Source organism: Schistocerca americana, chromosome 5 (genome assembly GCF_021461395.2).
Source record: "Schistocerca americana isolate TAMUIC-IGC-003095 chromosome 5, iqSchAmer2.1, whole genome shotgun sequence".
In the NCBI taxonomy this organism is placed as follows: Eukaryota; Metazoa; Arthropoda; class Insecta; order Orthoptera; family Acrididae; genus Schistocerca; species Schistocerca americana.
Window position 1 is genome coordinate 428721000 of NC_060123.1, and position 16428 is coordinate 428737427.

At 36.6% G+C, this 16428-nt stretch overlaps 1 protein-coding gene across 1 annotated transcript in view; it reads left to right on the top strand.

Annotated features, from left to right (window-relative positions):
- The window catches only part of LOC124616021 (fumarylacetoacetase), a 62891-nt gene extending 47836 nt beyond the window's left edge, over positions 1–15055 (top strand). Inside the window, exons 4-9 of the mRNA XM_047144239.1 lie at positions 1271–1411; positions 9755–10008; positions 10127–10333; positions 10422–10567; positions 14629–14746; positions 14907–15055. Of these exons, the coding sequence (XP_047000195.1) occupies positions 1271–1411; positions 9755–10008; positions 10127–10333; positions 10422–10567; positions 14629–14746; positions 14907–14986 (946 nt within the window). The 3' untranslated portion in view covers positions 14987–15055. The remainder of the gene's footprint in view (positions 1–1270; positions 1412–9754; positions 10009–10126; positions 10334–10421; positions 10568–14628; positions 14747–14906) is intronic.
- Positions 15056–16428: the final 1373 nt, after the last annotated feature.

The window sequence follows — 16428 nt, forward strand, 5'->3', positions numbered from 1 at the left end:
GTTATTACTGTAATAGTCAGAGACATTCTACATCCTAGCACTACACTTGCATCAAGGGTTCATGGAACTAAAAAATGAATAAACGGTAGATAAATAATAAACCTTACATGCCAATACATTTACTCTGTAGTGGTATTTGTGGTTGAAAACGGAAGAAAATTTAGGGTAAACACAGCAGTTCAGATTTACTGTACTAGAAGTAGAAATAATATCGATATAGACTATGTGTTCCTGTCTCGTGTTTGGAATGGTGTTCATGATCTAATGAAAGTGTCTATAACAGTTTACCATTAAATATCACGCAGGAACTTGAAGATCCCAAACACTTAAAAATAAAGCAAAAGAGCAGGCCTACATCATTAACCATTCATTCTACAATTTATCAGAATAACTCAATCAAGAATGTAAATTCTGTGTAACACTAATATTTGTATTAGATAGATCCTGACTTTGGCAACGTAGAGACAACTGATAATAGTCTGCGTAAAACTACAAAAATACCTTTGTTTGAAATATCAGATAAAAACAGTAGCTGAGGTGTAGTGGCTTTTTTCAAAATAGTTGTTTTTGTTCTAACATACACAGGCAAAGTGATCTAGAAGTAATTTCCAGTACTATCAGTTTCAGTAGATTAGCACTAGTGATAATTGTATGCTAGTATACTTTTCAGAAGTGAACAGCAGTCATTGCTTCTGCCTGTTAATGTATAACTTGACTCATTCAACACTCTGCTCTATGATGAAATTTGCAGAACATTCTGTGAATGAATGAGTGAATCAGTCAGTAAAGATATACATAAACAAAACAGAAGCAATTGCTATAAGCCTGCATTAACAATAAACTATTACTACAGTGAGATTACATAACCAAAATTTTAACAAAAAGAATTACCAGGTTAGCTGGTGGTACTTCGGATGGTTGAGGGGGGGGGGGGGGGGGAGAGAGAGAGAGAGAGAGAGAGAGAGAGAGAGAGAGAGAGAGAGAGAGAGAGTTATTTACCTTCTATTGCTGGCACACTATTTAAGTACCCACACTGATATTTATCAAAAAGTAATAGTTACCTATACATGTAACAATAGAGATTGGTTTGCAAATAATATAATGATCATATGATCAAATGGATTTATGAATATCTCAGATTTTTACATATGCACATGTTTGCATGCAAAAATTCACACCAATTCCAAAAAAAGTCCCTCAGCATTGATTAATGTATGTGCTTTAATAACATATTTATTTACTCTTAACAAACTGTTAAATCTTTTCACAGAGCATTGGTGCCACAGTCAGATGGTGAAATGCATCTTCCAGCAATTATCGGAGATTATACTGATTTTTATTCATCGATAAATCATGCCACAAATGTGGGCATAATGTTCCGTGGGCGAGAGAATGCATTATTACCAAACTGGTGAGAATAAACACTTTTTTTCTGCTTTAGACATTCATGACTGTACCCACATATGGAATTTCATTACATTTGTGAACTTTTGCAGGGTTATGAACCTGAGAGAATCTACGAAGTGTACAATTACAGTTTATTTGATATGGATGTACTATTTGTTGATAACAAAACACAGTGAAACATTTTGTTCAAATGGTGGGATGCTTAGAAGCCTAAATATTTTTAGTGATGCTATACCATGGTTACTGATACTGTGATTTGTATCATCATCATAATTTGAGTTGGAACTGCTTGGAACACCAGCCTCTCCATTTTTTGTTGTCCTCCAAACACGTTCCCCCCCTCCATTCTTCCCTAGCCTTCTCCTCTTGTCATTACACATTCCATCACTCCAACAGTCTATTTGTCTCTTGTACTTTCTCTAGGTCTCTTACCTCCTACTGTAATTTCATGAACCTGTTGGGGTACACTGCAAACAGCCATTCTCTTACATGTCCATACCATGTTTCGTCTCTTGTATGGGCTTCTCTTTCACTATTCTTCTCAATCTCTCATTCCTTACTGTGTCCATATTATTTAGTACTATCCTGCTCCTTTGGAACTTCATATTGAAACCCTGTATACTGCTCACCTGACTTTTCTTCATTACCAGTGCCCCTAATGTGTATATGAGTAGTGGATTATACTCTAATCTAATTAAAGGGTTATTATAAATTATTGTCAAATGTTCACCAATTGTGTGAGAAATAAAAAAAATGCATTCTTCCTTCAGTTTCTTCTTGTTAGGTTCTGTAGCCGTTATGAATTTTACAGAGAATAAGGCCAGGTACTCAACTTCAGTCTTTGCTCTTGAAATAAACTATTGCTTTATTTTTCACAACTTGCTAGTTTCAGCCATATGGTCATTATCTGGTTGAACATGTATTTTAGTATGCGTTATCTGTGTATTAAAACCAGGTGATCTTATCCAGATGTGTGAGTAATTTACAAACAAATATGAGTGCCACCATAAATATGGAGGAGCAAAGCATCTCTCATCATTTGTACCTGATGTACACACAATCTGTAGCAGTGTGTATTGACATAATATTATGAATATTTTCAATCAGACAGAGAAAATCAAAAAGCTTTGGTACAAGTGCTCAGGGTGTCCCTCCTTTCTGATTCTTCAGATATTGAATCTGCAGTCCTACCTTGATGTAACATGTTCAGAGGTATTAGCAAAGCAGTTCATCTAAACCTGATTCTTACAGAGGTCATTAGAGTTACTGTTAACGTACAGATTCAAAGCTTTTCTACTATGAACTATTGGAGTCCCTCATTACACATGGCTTGATCTTCTGGCAAAATACTTATGAGCCCCACAACATTTTCATTACATAAATTAGAACTGAGGATAATGTTATCTAAGAGAAAAGATGAACACTGTAAACTCAATGCCATTGCCATTGTATTGAGGTAATACATGTAACATATTTTACACTACAACACTTTGAATCTATAAACAAAAAAAGAGATTTCGACCCCCATGACATTAAAAACAAAATGCAATTACAAATTATAAAACACAACACAAAACTGCACACAAGTGGTATTAAATGTGTAGGAATAAAAACACTTTTAGGAGAAATGTTGATATTGCTGATAGATATGGAAGGTAAGCACTGACCAGAAATTGTGTCACAATTATATGGTTTTCTTGGGCAATTTTCATTTTGATAGCAATAAAAACATACAATCATGGCCCCACAGACATCAAATCAGCTAAATGTCCACTCAAAATAAGGTACAAAATGAAACAAATTTTTCTCTTGTGTTACTGAATTTCTGGAAAGAAACCTGTAATTTTCCAAAAATTGAGATTTTTTTCCTATATGTTTTGTTTTGTTAAGTTCTGTTCCTAATCATATAACTGTGATCTTGGTGTATGGTAGGCTTTCTTGGTAAAGCTGACATTGTTTAAGTAATATTTTCTTGTCTAGTTTCACAATCACAGCAGTCAGAAATACTGTTTGTTACATATGTTGTATTTTACTTACATGACTTGTGTGTGTTGCGGTAGTTTATTCAATATCAATTATACAGCATTTATTGATGTGTACTTTAGAAGTCTGTATACCTTCTACTATGAGGCCGCATAGTACACAATACTTCAATTGAAATGGACAAATCCTGCAAAGGATACAATTCCCCATACCTTAGATTTGCCTGTTCACTCTCACATTGACAAAACATGTTGCTACATCATTAAAATTCCTTCGTCACTGTTGATGTTGTTGTTGTCATGGTCTTCAGTCGATAGAATGGTTTGATGCAGCTCTCCATGGTACTGTATCCTATGCAAACCTCTTAATCTCCAAATAACTACTGCAACCTACACCCTTCTGAACCTGTTTTCTGTATTCATCTCTTGGTCTCCGAAGATTTTTATCCCTCACACTTCCCTCCGATACTAAATAGATGATCCCATGATGTCTCAGAATGTGTCCTATCAACTAATCCCTTCTTTTGGAGAAGTTGTGGTGCAAATTTTTTTGTCTCCCCAATTTTATTCAGTACCTTCTCATTAGTTACGTTATCTACTCATTTAATCTTCACATGGTATCTAATCTTCAACATTCTTCTGTAGCACCACAGTTTGAAACCTGCTATTATCTCTTTGTCTATATTGTTTATTGTCCATGTTTCACTTCCATACATGGCTGCACTCCAGACAAATACATTTAGAAAAGACTTCCTAACACTTAAATCTATATTCTGTTTTAACAAATTTCTCTTCTTCAGAAATGCTTTTATTGCTATTGCCAGCCTAAGTGTTGTATCCTCTCTGCTTCAGCCACAACCAGTTATTTTGCTACCCAAAGAGCAAAATTCTTCTACTACTTTAATGTCTTATTTCCTAATCTAATTCTCTAAGAATCACGTGATATAATTTGGCTACATTCTATTATTCTTGTTTTGTGTTTGTTGATGTTTATCTGAAATCCTCCTTTCAAGACACTGTCCAACTGCTCTTCCAAGTCCTTTGCTGTCTTTTACAGAATTACAAAGTCATCTACAAACACCAAAGTGTTTATTCCTTCTCCATAATGTACTTGTTCAATGTACAGATTGAATAACATCAGGGATCAGCTACACCACTTTTTCACTCCTTTCTTAACCACTGCTTCTCTTTCATGTTCCTTGACTCTTATAACTGCCACCTGGTTTCTGTGCAGGTTGTAAATAGCCATTCACTCCATGTATTTTACCCCTGCTACCATCAAAATTTCAAATAGAGTATTCCAGCCAACATTGTCAAAAACTTTCTCTAAGTCTACAAAAGCTATAAGCGTGGGTTTGCATTTCCTTATCCTATCTTCTAAGATAAGTCACAGCGTCAGTATTGACTTGCATGTTCCTACATTTCTCTTGAGTCTAAACTGATTGGCTTCTCCCATTTTTTCCATTCTTCTGAAAAGAGCTCATGTTGGTACTTTGCAACCATGACTTATTAAACTGACAATTCAATAATTTTCACACCAGTCAGCAACTATTTTCTTCAGAATTGGGATTATTACATTCTTCTTGAATTCTGAGGGTATTTTGCCTGACTCCTACATCTTTTACACCAGATGGAAGAGTTTTGTTGTGGCTGGCTCTCCCAAGGTTATCAGTATTACTGACGGAATATCGTCTACTCCTGGGGCCTTGTTTCAACTTATATCTTTCAGAGCTCTGTCAGATTCTTGTCACAATATCGTATTTCCCAAGTCGTCTTCATCTACATCCAGTTCCCTTTCTATAATATTGCCTTCAGTTTCATCTTCCTTGTATAGACCCTCTATATACTTCTTCCACCTTTCAGCTTTCCCTTGTTTGCTTAGGACTTGTTTTCCATCTGAGCTCTTGATATTCATACAGCTGCTTCTCTGTTACCCAAAGTCCTCTTTAATTTTGCTGTTGGTGATATCTACCTTTCCCCTAGTGCAGTGGTTTCCAACCTGAGTGTAATTACCCCCAGAGGAGTAAAAACAACAAAAGGACTCCATTCTTTTTGGGTCACTAAACTAAATTATTTTTGTGAGATTATCGCTGTTGTCATTTTTTTTGTAAGATTAATTACATAAGTTACCAATAATTACAGTTTTTCTGGTACCAACATTAATGTGCAACATAATGTGGTGAGTGGTACTGTTTGTGAAAGTGATGTATGAACGTCTTCTCCCCTGCATAGTCCATCCACTACAAACATACTCTGTACCAGACGTCTATTACAGTAAAGTTGAGGCATATATATATTACATATACTTAAATATGTCACCAAAATACCTTCTCCAGGATGTATGTAGTTCCCACAATGGATCAGAAATCACTTCATTATTCACTTTGCAACAGATAAACGAACTGTTTTGCAGCACAACACATCAGTAACTATGTAATGGCTACTACACTGCTGTGGGATCTACACTATATTATTATTATTGTTATTATTGTTATTATTATTATTATTATTATTATTATTATAGCAATCCAGCAATCAACTGATCTATGAGCAGTAAATACAGTGTACACATTTTAACTTGGTGGATTTTAAATGAGGCTGCAAAGTGTGGGTGGTGCAGAGAAAGCATGCTTTGTAACAAACATCTGCCCTCAGTGTGGATAGTTAGCTTTCTTTTCTGAGAAAGAGTTGTATGTGGCACTTGTGATGCATTTAGAATTTCTTCATTGTTCCATAAAAAAGGTTATTAGAAATAAGTAGTACCAGTTATCTCACTGACCATTAGTTCATTGTCTAACAAAACATATACAAAAATTAATATTATTTATCTTTTGTCATTTTAAAAATAATTCTTAGAAGAAAATTCTTTTTCATATAAAATTTAGTTAGGTGGAGGAGAGGCGGGAGGGGGAGACTAGGAAATACCTGATTGCACATAGGGGTTATTGTTTCCAAAAGCTTGGGAACCACTGCCCTTGTGAAATCTGCTGTTGCATTTGTGTAATTTCTGTAATGTGTAGGTACACTAGAGCCATTTGTTGGTTTCTGTGTACTGTGTAGAAAGTTATATTTGTTATACTATTTCTCTGGTCACTGTCAGAAACCTATTAAGTTTCTCTTACAGAAGCATCCTGTAATTGTGAATTACGCATTTAGTCACCATATGACATTGGAACTTGTGGGTGAAACGCCATTCTGAAAAGTCATTTGACTGTTGTACCTGCCTCCATAGCTGAGGTCACTAATGAATGTCTGTGTGGGTGATGCTTGTCTTGGAGACAGCTGGTTTGGATACTGTCTGTGTAAGAAGTTTGGACCACCAGTATCAGGCCAACAAGAGAAGATGAAGTGGTGGCATAAATTTCAAGAAGTAAGGACAAATGATACTGTTGATGGTGATTTTTGTAGTCTCAATAAAGATCACAAAACCATTTAATAAAACTTTATTGAATAAACTGAAATGCAGAACAAATTGTGCAAGTGTAACTGATCCTGTGCATTTTCCAGGACTATAAATTGAAACTACACAGCTTAATTTATAGTAGTGTGAACAACTTATAGATGAGGCTGAAATCAGTCATTTGGCCCAAAAGGTATTACAGTTCACCACAGTAGGATTTATCAGTGGTAATCGGATGTCACTTTACTGTGGTGGCAAGTGGTCCTGTTAGCCATGAACAAATAAACAATCGTTCCAAAGAAAATCCAAATATAACCAATGTTGTGCAGAGTCATCATCAATACTTCCATCCACCATGAAGCTCTAATTAACATAAGGAGTGTTCGCAGATATCTTTTATCAGTGGCAAGACAAATCATGACATCCCTAATTAAATTTTTTGTATATGATAAGCCCCAAATGCACACAAATTTACACTTTCTTCTCAATCCTTGGATATCTGTGTTCCAACAAGCATTGCTTTCTGAGTCTGATGTATGGTGTTGCAAAAATTTAATCGGGCCACAGCCATATGCGTTTTTGTAGAAAAATGTTGTGTCAATAAAGCATAAGTGACCAAAAGAGGTGATACTGAGTGTCCTGACAGTGGGGTCAATTTCTGCACAATGTAATATGTGTAATTGGTGGGTGGTAGATACCAAAAGCATCCAAACAAATATCTCTCCTCTTGTGCACTGTTAAATGGCTGGAAAGCCAGAATGGCTGGCAGGGATTTCCGCTGCTGCTTGAGCCGAGCTGGTTGAATGTTTCACCAACTCCTGATATTGATTGAACTGGTGTAGTCACAAGTCAGAAAAATTTGCTATCATGGTAGCTATGTTATGTAACTGAACTGGAACCCGTTTCATTGCTAGTTTGCAGTTCCCAGTTTAGATGACAAAAGTAATTTACTAATATACTTTATTGAATACATTGAAACACAAACTAAATGATTCAAGGTTCATAAAAGTTACAGATCTTGTGAATTTTCCAGGGCTACAAATGAAAACAACTGTAATTAACACAGCTTTAATTATTGTTGTGGGAACCACTCATAGTTATGGCTAAAATAAATCACCTGGCCAACACAGTATCACAATTCACCAAAGTAGAAGTTAATAGTGGTAGGCTGACATCACTGTATGCAGATCCCAAGCAAGCCCAATTGTAATGAACAAATAACATGATCAATCCAAAGGATATCCACAGAGTTATAGTCAGCAGTTCAGTCAGCTGAGGACAGAACCACATTAGGTATCACAGAAGCCAGAATGGACCTGCAGCCAATTGGCCTTAAATTGGCAAGTTGACAGTTTCAAGTGGCCTGTCAGTCAGAAATACTATGCTGCTCACTGCTTGCAGTGAACCCGCCTTATTTAGGTATAATGTGGTGTATCAATAGTGTGTCTAATCGATCTATACATACCACTGATCCACTGGCAGCATGGGGATGTCAAGCCTGGCAGTCCCCTGGTGCTATTTGAGAGCCGTATGCTGTATTCTAATACTGGTTTTACGCTTTCCCCCCTCTCATCATCATTTTACACAAACCTGACAAAACATTATATTTACACATCTATTACATCCACCTACACTCAACAGATACACTTAAGACACAACTCTCGTAGACTGTACTGGAAAGGGCCATTGTGTGTTAAGGAAAAAACCGTATCCACTTGAGGCTGATGACCCCTCAGTGTCTCCAGCTTACAACCAAATATGAATCTGTCTTTAAAAACTTATTGATATGAATAAAATTTAGTGGGCAAGAGTCTAAACATGATTTACATCAGTACAAGGAGTGACCTATGCTCTTAAGATAACTTGTGACAAGTGCTCCTAGACAGAAAAGCAAGAAGAGAATACGAAGTGATGTGCCAATAGTTTATGTAAAACTTCAAAACCTTTTAAACTATGGAAACTATATGTACTGAGCACAATGAATATGTCAAACTTCATGTGGGAAGTGGAAATGCAATAACTTTCTGTAGGGGAATCAGTGCCTGTTAGCAGAAGCTGTTAAGAAGTTAAAAGTGCTTCATTGTGTACTCATTTTTACAGGATGATGGGGTACAGGCTCATGGTAGTATGAATGTAAGAGTGCTATTCAGAAAGTAAGGTTCAGTCAGCTGCAAAATGGAAACCACAGAGAAAATAAAAAAAAAAACATTTTATTTGCAACAGTTAGCTACATCATCCAGCTATGTTTCTACATAGTTGCTGCTCTGGCTGAGACATTTCTCATAGCATTGTACAAATTTCCAGTACCCTTGTCATAGAAGTTAGTTGCCTGTGCTTTCTGCCAATTTTGTACACTGATCTTTGTCTGTACCAGGATGTTGTCTTCATAGCCAGTGGTTCACGTGCGGAGAGATGAAAATCGGAGGGAGCCAAGTCTGGACTGTATGGTGGGTGACCTAACATTTCCTATTGAAAATGCTGCAGGAGCATCGTCATTGCGCTTGGCAGTATGCGGCCAAGAATTGTCATGAGAAAGGAAATGCGTGACAGTTATGTTATGTGAGCTGTATGAAAATAGGTAAAATTTCTCACAGGCACTCATATTTGGTGGGAGACACTATTTTATAGGCATCGTGATGTGCTCACTGTGCACTTAGAACTGAAATGTGTGACGTGACACAATCAATGAGCATACTAAAGACACTGTCCCATGCATCTGTGCAAGTATTCATTGGATTTTCACTGTGTTTTCCATTTCATAATCAATTGGACCTTACTTCCCGAATATCCCTTGTAATGACAATCTTGTATACAGATTTGTGAGATATATGTGGTGTTTTATTCATGATAGTGATTACTCTTTTTGATCAAAAATAAAGACAATGGGTCTTTCAAAAAAACAAGACATTAAATAATAATGATAATAAAAATGAAGCTTGTTCTATTTATGCGTGTTTTGTTGTAGGAAACATTTGCCAGTTGGCTATCATGGACGTGCCTCCTCAATTGTAGTATCAGGGACACCAATTCGTCGCCCAAATGGACAAACATGTCCTGTTGAAGGAGCAGCTCCAGTGTTTGGGCCCTGCCGGCTCATGGATTTCGAGCTAGAGATGGCTTTCTTTGTAGGAGGGCCTCCCACCAAACTTGGGGAGCCAATTCCAGTTAATGAAGCACAGGATCACATCTTCGGAATGGTACTCATGAATGATTGGAGTGGTATGTTGAACAGTTGTTCATTGTGTGAATTCATAATCTGCACAATATTTGAAAATCATGTTATGCAGTGGACATTGAAACTTTCCATAATCTTATGATTTTTCTTACATATTGACAGCTCGAGACATTCAGAAGTGGGAATATCAGCCCCTTGGGCCATTCCTAGCAAAGAATTTAGGAACAACTATCAGTCCATGGGTTGTAACTCTACTGGCACTGGAGCCGTTTAAAGTTGATAATTTACCACAGGATCCCAAACCTTTCCCATATCTTCAGCACAATGATAAGTTTAATTTTGATATTAAACTGGAAATATTCATTACTCGTAAGTTATACATTTTACTTGATTAATGTATATTGCAGTCTTATTATTAGGTTTACATCTGAAGTAACGCAAAATCTTTTTGCTTCAGCTGAAGGTGGTACTCCTCACAAAATAAGTCAGACAAACTACAAGGAAATGTACTGGACTGCAAAACAACAACTGGCACATCACACAATTACTGGCTGTAATGTTAACCCAGGCGATCTTATGGCATCTGGCACAATTAGTGGGACAGTAAGAATCTAGAATCTCAATAGTAAAATCTACTCCAAAAATGGAATATACATTATGTGTGTGAATTTTATTTTGTTTTTCCCTTCTTTTTCAGTATTTTCTTTCTTATTAATTTATCAAATTACTTAACCAGTCTCTCTCTCTCTCTCTCTCTCTCTCTCTCTCTCTTTTTCTTTTAAGAGTTATTTATGTTATTTCTGTTGTTTTCATATAAAATAGCAGTCCATGAATGTTTTTTTTTCTTTTTGTGTAGTTAAATCATAGCTATATATATATATATATATAAAAAAACAAAGATGAGGTGACTTACTGAATGAAGAAACAGGAAAGACTTCCTTTTATAATGAAGGGTGTTGGTCTTTATGAAATTGTAGTATTACTGTATTGCTATTATTATTATTATCTTTATCATCATCATCATCATCATTATTATTAATCATTTATGTGTGTGTGTGTGTGTGTGTGTGTGTGTGTGTGTGTGTGTGTGTGTGTGTGTGTGTGAGGGGGGGGGGGCAACAAGGATGATTAAAAATATTACTACTACTACTACTACTACTACTACTAATAATAATAATAATACTAATAATAATAATAATAATAACAATAATAATACAGTAATACTAAAATTTCCAACAGCCTTCATCATAAAAGGAATTGTTTCCTGTTCTACTGCACTACTGTTATTCCTAATGCAAGGTCTCCTCCAGTCCTTATTTTCCTTACTGTTCTCTGTGGGTTGTTTTTGTCTCCAGTGCATGGAAAGTGGGCTTTGTGAATGAGAGAACCAGCCATCCATAAATGGACTTTGCCTTGTCATGGTTGTATTCAGTGCAACTTATTTCAAAGTTGTAAGTTCTTCACATTGTTTTTATACACAGCACCAGTCCATGTATAAGAGAGGTTTAACAGTTCCTAAAATGGGAGAGTGAAGTAGTGGACACACACACACACACACACACACACACACACACACACACACACACACACACACACACACAAGGTATGATCAAAAAGTAATGGGAATCTTTTAATTTTGTGGGCTGTGTATATCTGATTTTCAATTTTTTTATCTTTGTGGAACACACATTCCTGACGTAGGTTTGCATTTTCAGCTGTTTTCAATATTTAGTTTGCTGTTGAAGGTTGGAAGAATTATACCTGTTTTCAAGTACTTGGCAAATTTTCTACTTTTGAAAAATATGGATCAAAGAATTTGCATTAAATTTTGGCTGGAAAAATGGAATAAAGTGCAGAAACCCACTTGAAATGTTAACTGTGGCTTTTGGCAAATTTATTATGAGTAAGGCAAGAGTTTACTTGTGGTTTAACCATTTCAAATAGGATCAAGAGGATGTTGAAGATGACAACCGCCCTGGACATCAATTACTGATGAGAGTGTGGAAGAAGTAAAGAAAATGGTTCTGGAAAATCAGTGAATCACCATCAGAGAGGTTGCTGATGATGTCGGCATATCCTTTGGTTCATGTCAAGCAATGTTTTTTTATGTTTTAGGCATTAAATGTGTAGCAGCAAAGTTTTCTGAAATTGCTGAATTTTGATCAGAAATGACTTTGAGTAGATATCATTCAGGAATTGCTGAATGAAATTTAGAGCGATCCAGATCTTGTAAAAAAGGTTATAACAGATGACAGAGTATAGATATACAGCCATGACATTGAAACTGAGGCCCAGTCATCCCAATGAAAACTGCCTGAAGCACCAAGGCCCAAAAACATGAGAAGCTCTATCAAAAGTGAAGGTTGTTCTTACTGTTTTCTTCAATTACAATGAGAGAGTGCATCATGACCTCCTGATTTATGATTGTACAGTCATAAGGAATACTACCTGGAAGTTATTTGCTGTTTGTATGAAGCAGTCAAAAGACAATGACCAGAACTGTGACAGAACCACCCACACTAATGCTCCCATTCACACCTCAATGCTTGTTCATGATTTTTTGGTAAAAAAACAAAACTGTTATGTTGCTTCAAAATAAGCATGACATGGCCCCGTGTGACTTCTTTCTATTCCCAAGGCTGAAGAGAACCACGAAAGGACATTGTTTTGCCACCACTGATGAGATAAAAACAGAATTGCTCAAGAAGCAGAACACCATAACAAAAAGTGATTTCCAGAAGTGCTTCCAAGATTGGAAAAAGTGCTAGCACAAGTGTGTTATATCTGAGGGGGATTACTTCAAAGGGGACATAGTTGAAGTTGATGAATAAATAGAGATCCTTAAAGAAAAAAAAAGTTCCCTCTGCTTTTTGATAACACCTTGTATATAAAAAATCAGCCTATATTAAAAGACAGTCTGAAGTTAGATCACTATGACATCATGCTATTCAAAATATGTAAAATATGTCATTGTTATGAATGAACAATCACTATTTCTTGGCGTGGAAGGCAGGACACCAAAGCCTTCATCTGTGAGGGTTTAGAGAACAGCTCACATGGCATGTTTTGCAGCTGGACCTCAAGGAATATTGATGGTCATATAGCATGCAGCTATATTGACAGCTCCGATATTTACATAACGGAGAGTGACACAGATGTTCATGTCACTTGTTCTGAAGCCATAGTTAATATCACATTACAAATTATGTAACTCATTTCTGAGTTTTCCTTGTTCAGTTTCTCATTAGTCACATTTACTGCTACTCAAACTTCACATTCATGTTATTTGCGATTCCATGTGTCTTTTAGTTGGTGCATTTAACTTGGTTTGCACATCAACCACAGCTGACCCCTCATAGCACAGTTGTCTTTGACACTGTTTTTATTTAAAGAGTGGAATCAGATTGTAACTTCACTGATGCCAATAACTTAAGTGAAATAGCATATCACATTATGTTTAACTATAGTCCTCCTGTGCACTGTTCGCAAGTGTAACAGGAAAGAGTGGAAATGCTAGTGGTACCAGAGCTACACTCCACTACACACCACAAGGTTGTTTTCAAAGTGTGTCTCTTGTGATTGCCTGCTTTTAACCCCTTTCTTATTTTGTTATATTGTTTTAAGAGCAAAGAAAAGCAATTGGAGCATCTTTTGAATAAAATAATGTTGGGTATTAGGCTGTATCATTACAAAGTGCTAAAGCAACTAATAGTTGAGATTTTGACTGACTTTGCAGTGGTTCTCTTCGGGCAGTAAACTGTTGGATGCTGGTGAAAGTCATCCCTTATATACTGTTTATTTTGGTTATGAGATGGCTACCAAAGTCATGTGTCTGGGATGTATTGGACAATTTGAAGAGAGGCTGCTACGGAGGTGGTTGGCTGTATGGTAGACTATTGCATGCTAATCACTTACTAGAGTAGCCTTCCAATCACCTTCCAAAGTGGCACAGGAAATAGTCTAACATACAGCCATCTGCTTCCATACAGACACTCTTCAAATAGTCCAGTTACATCCCAGATATGTGATGTCGGTAGCCACGGGATAATCGAAATAGAAGTATATAGGGGAAGACATTCACCAGTATCCACCTCTTAACCACACTGAGTAGGACCACTGCAAAGTCAGTAGAAACATTGGCAATTAGTTGATTTAGTATTTTATAATGGCATGGCCTAATATTCAAAAATTGTTTTATTCAGAATGATACTGACTGTGGAAGCCTATAAACTTATATAATGGGAACGCAGTTTTTATGCCTTCTCAGATGCATTGCTTCAGGCCCTTATCTTCCCTTACACTACCTTCAGTGTTAAGATTGCCAATGCATTTCTTTTGTTTCATTCCCCTTAGATAGGAAGCAGCTGCAGAAACAGTATTTGGTAAGCCAATAGGACAATTAAGATTATGACTTACCCACATTAAATACTTATCAAAAATGCATTATGGAGTGGGCATTAAATTTTATATTGCAAACAAGTAATGTCTCTCTTCATTCACAGCTCTTTTCTTTTCCCTTTCTCTTTATGAAAAGTTTCTGCCTCAAGTGTCCTCTTATTTATTTTGGCAGTGCTGTGAATTATAGAAAGACCTACACAAAAACATGTATTGGTGATAGTGTAAGTGTTCCTATTGTTTTATTAATAGAATAAATTTGTTCTCAGGTTGCCAATTCTTATGGATCATTGCTTGAACTTGGTTGGAAGGGTACCAATCCTGTGGAGTTGCCTGGTGGAACCTATCGAAAGTTTCTGGTGGACGGGGATGAAGTTACATTGAAAGGTAACTTTCACGAGTTTCCACCAGGTTTCCTTATTGATTTTATACTGTTTTGCGATGTGCCATATCCATTACACTTGTGTTTCCATGACTTAAAGCATTTCTTACATATAAAAACTAAGATTTTCTTTTGATTTTTTGCCCCTTGCTCTGTGTTTTGCAGGACACTGTGAAGGTAAAGGATACAGAGTTGGATTTGGCTCGTGCACTGGAAAGCTCCTGCCAGCCTTGGATTTACAATAACTAAGATGTACAAAAACCTTTATAACTGAAGCTGTAAATACAGTTTTTTTTAAAAAACTTTTGATAAGATCCAGTTTCTTTTCATCTTGCACTTTATCTTTTCAAATACCTATCATGTCTAATGATCCTGCTCTTGTTATTGTCAGTTACTGAATTTATACAGAATTTATGTGTATTTTACAGTTTACTCCACAATAAGATTTGTTGCAATGTATTTAAAATTGTTCAAGAGCTGAAAAAAAAACAACATACTTTATACTTACCTTTCGGATTGATGCTCTTGATGATTGTTGAGTGTCCTTCACTTGCTTAGATTTTTATTACATTGGGTGCAAGATGTAATGCTGGTGATTTTTGAACAAATTTCAACAGCCAAATTCCTCAATTTATTCAGATTTTCTTGTTCACACAACACTATAAATACACCTTTCAACTCTGTTTGCTCAGCCAAAAATTCATGCATTGCTAGCCACATGAAAATTGTACTCACTGCCTCTCATCACACAACTGGATTCAGCAATATCTTACACCAAAACCTTCAATATAAAGAAAGTCAAAGTCACATTCTTACATATATAGAAAATGAAATACAGAGATTTATTTGAGCTACTGTAATATAGGGTGATTTTTTTCCCACTTTGTATAAACTCTAGGGATTGATTGATGAGAGGATACAGAACAAAAAAGGTCTAATGAACCTATGTCCACAAATGCATGGTTTCCGTGCTAGAGACCATTTATTCAATCATGCATTGTCACAGAGACTGCAGTATAATACGCTCTGTACTGTGCAGCCACAGTTACAGTATGTGTTGAAAATGGTTTCCATGAGCCATAATGCATGCATGTGTGCACCATAGTATGTTCTGTCTCACACGTTCACATTGGCCAGGCTGCATCCAAACAGTGTCAAAGGTAGCATGAATATGCTGCTCCAGTGTCTCCACATTTGGAATGGGCTCTGCATACACAATACTTTTGAGATGGCTTCATAACTAGAAATTGCATGGGTTGAAATCCGGTGAATGAGCAGGCCATGCAACTGGACCCCCTTGTCTGATCCATTGATAAGGGAAGACATGATCGAGAAGTGTGTGGACATTTATGGCAAAGTGGGCTGGAGCTCCATCATGTAGCAGCCACATAACCCTTTGAATCATCAATGGCCGCTCGTTGCCATTTGCTACCCCAGCAAGAGAGGCAAAGTCACCTGCAAGAAACACTGATTGTTTCGGCCTGTTAGGTGATGTGCAAGGAAGACTGGTCCCAAAATATAGTCACAAATTATGCTGGGCTGCGCATTCTGGCTGCACCGATGCTGATGATTTGCTGTCACCATATCGTGGGTGTTCTGCATGCTATCCCCTAAATGATTGTTATGAAAGTTGAAGATACCACTCCACATAAAGATGACCTCGTCTGTGAATAGGATTGATGGCACC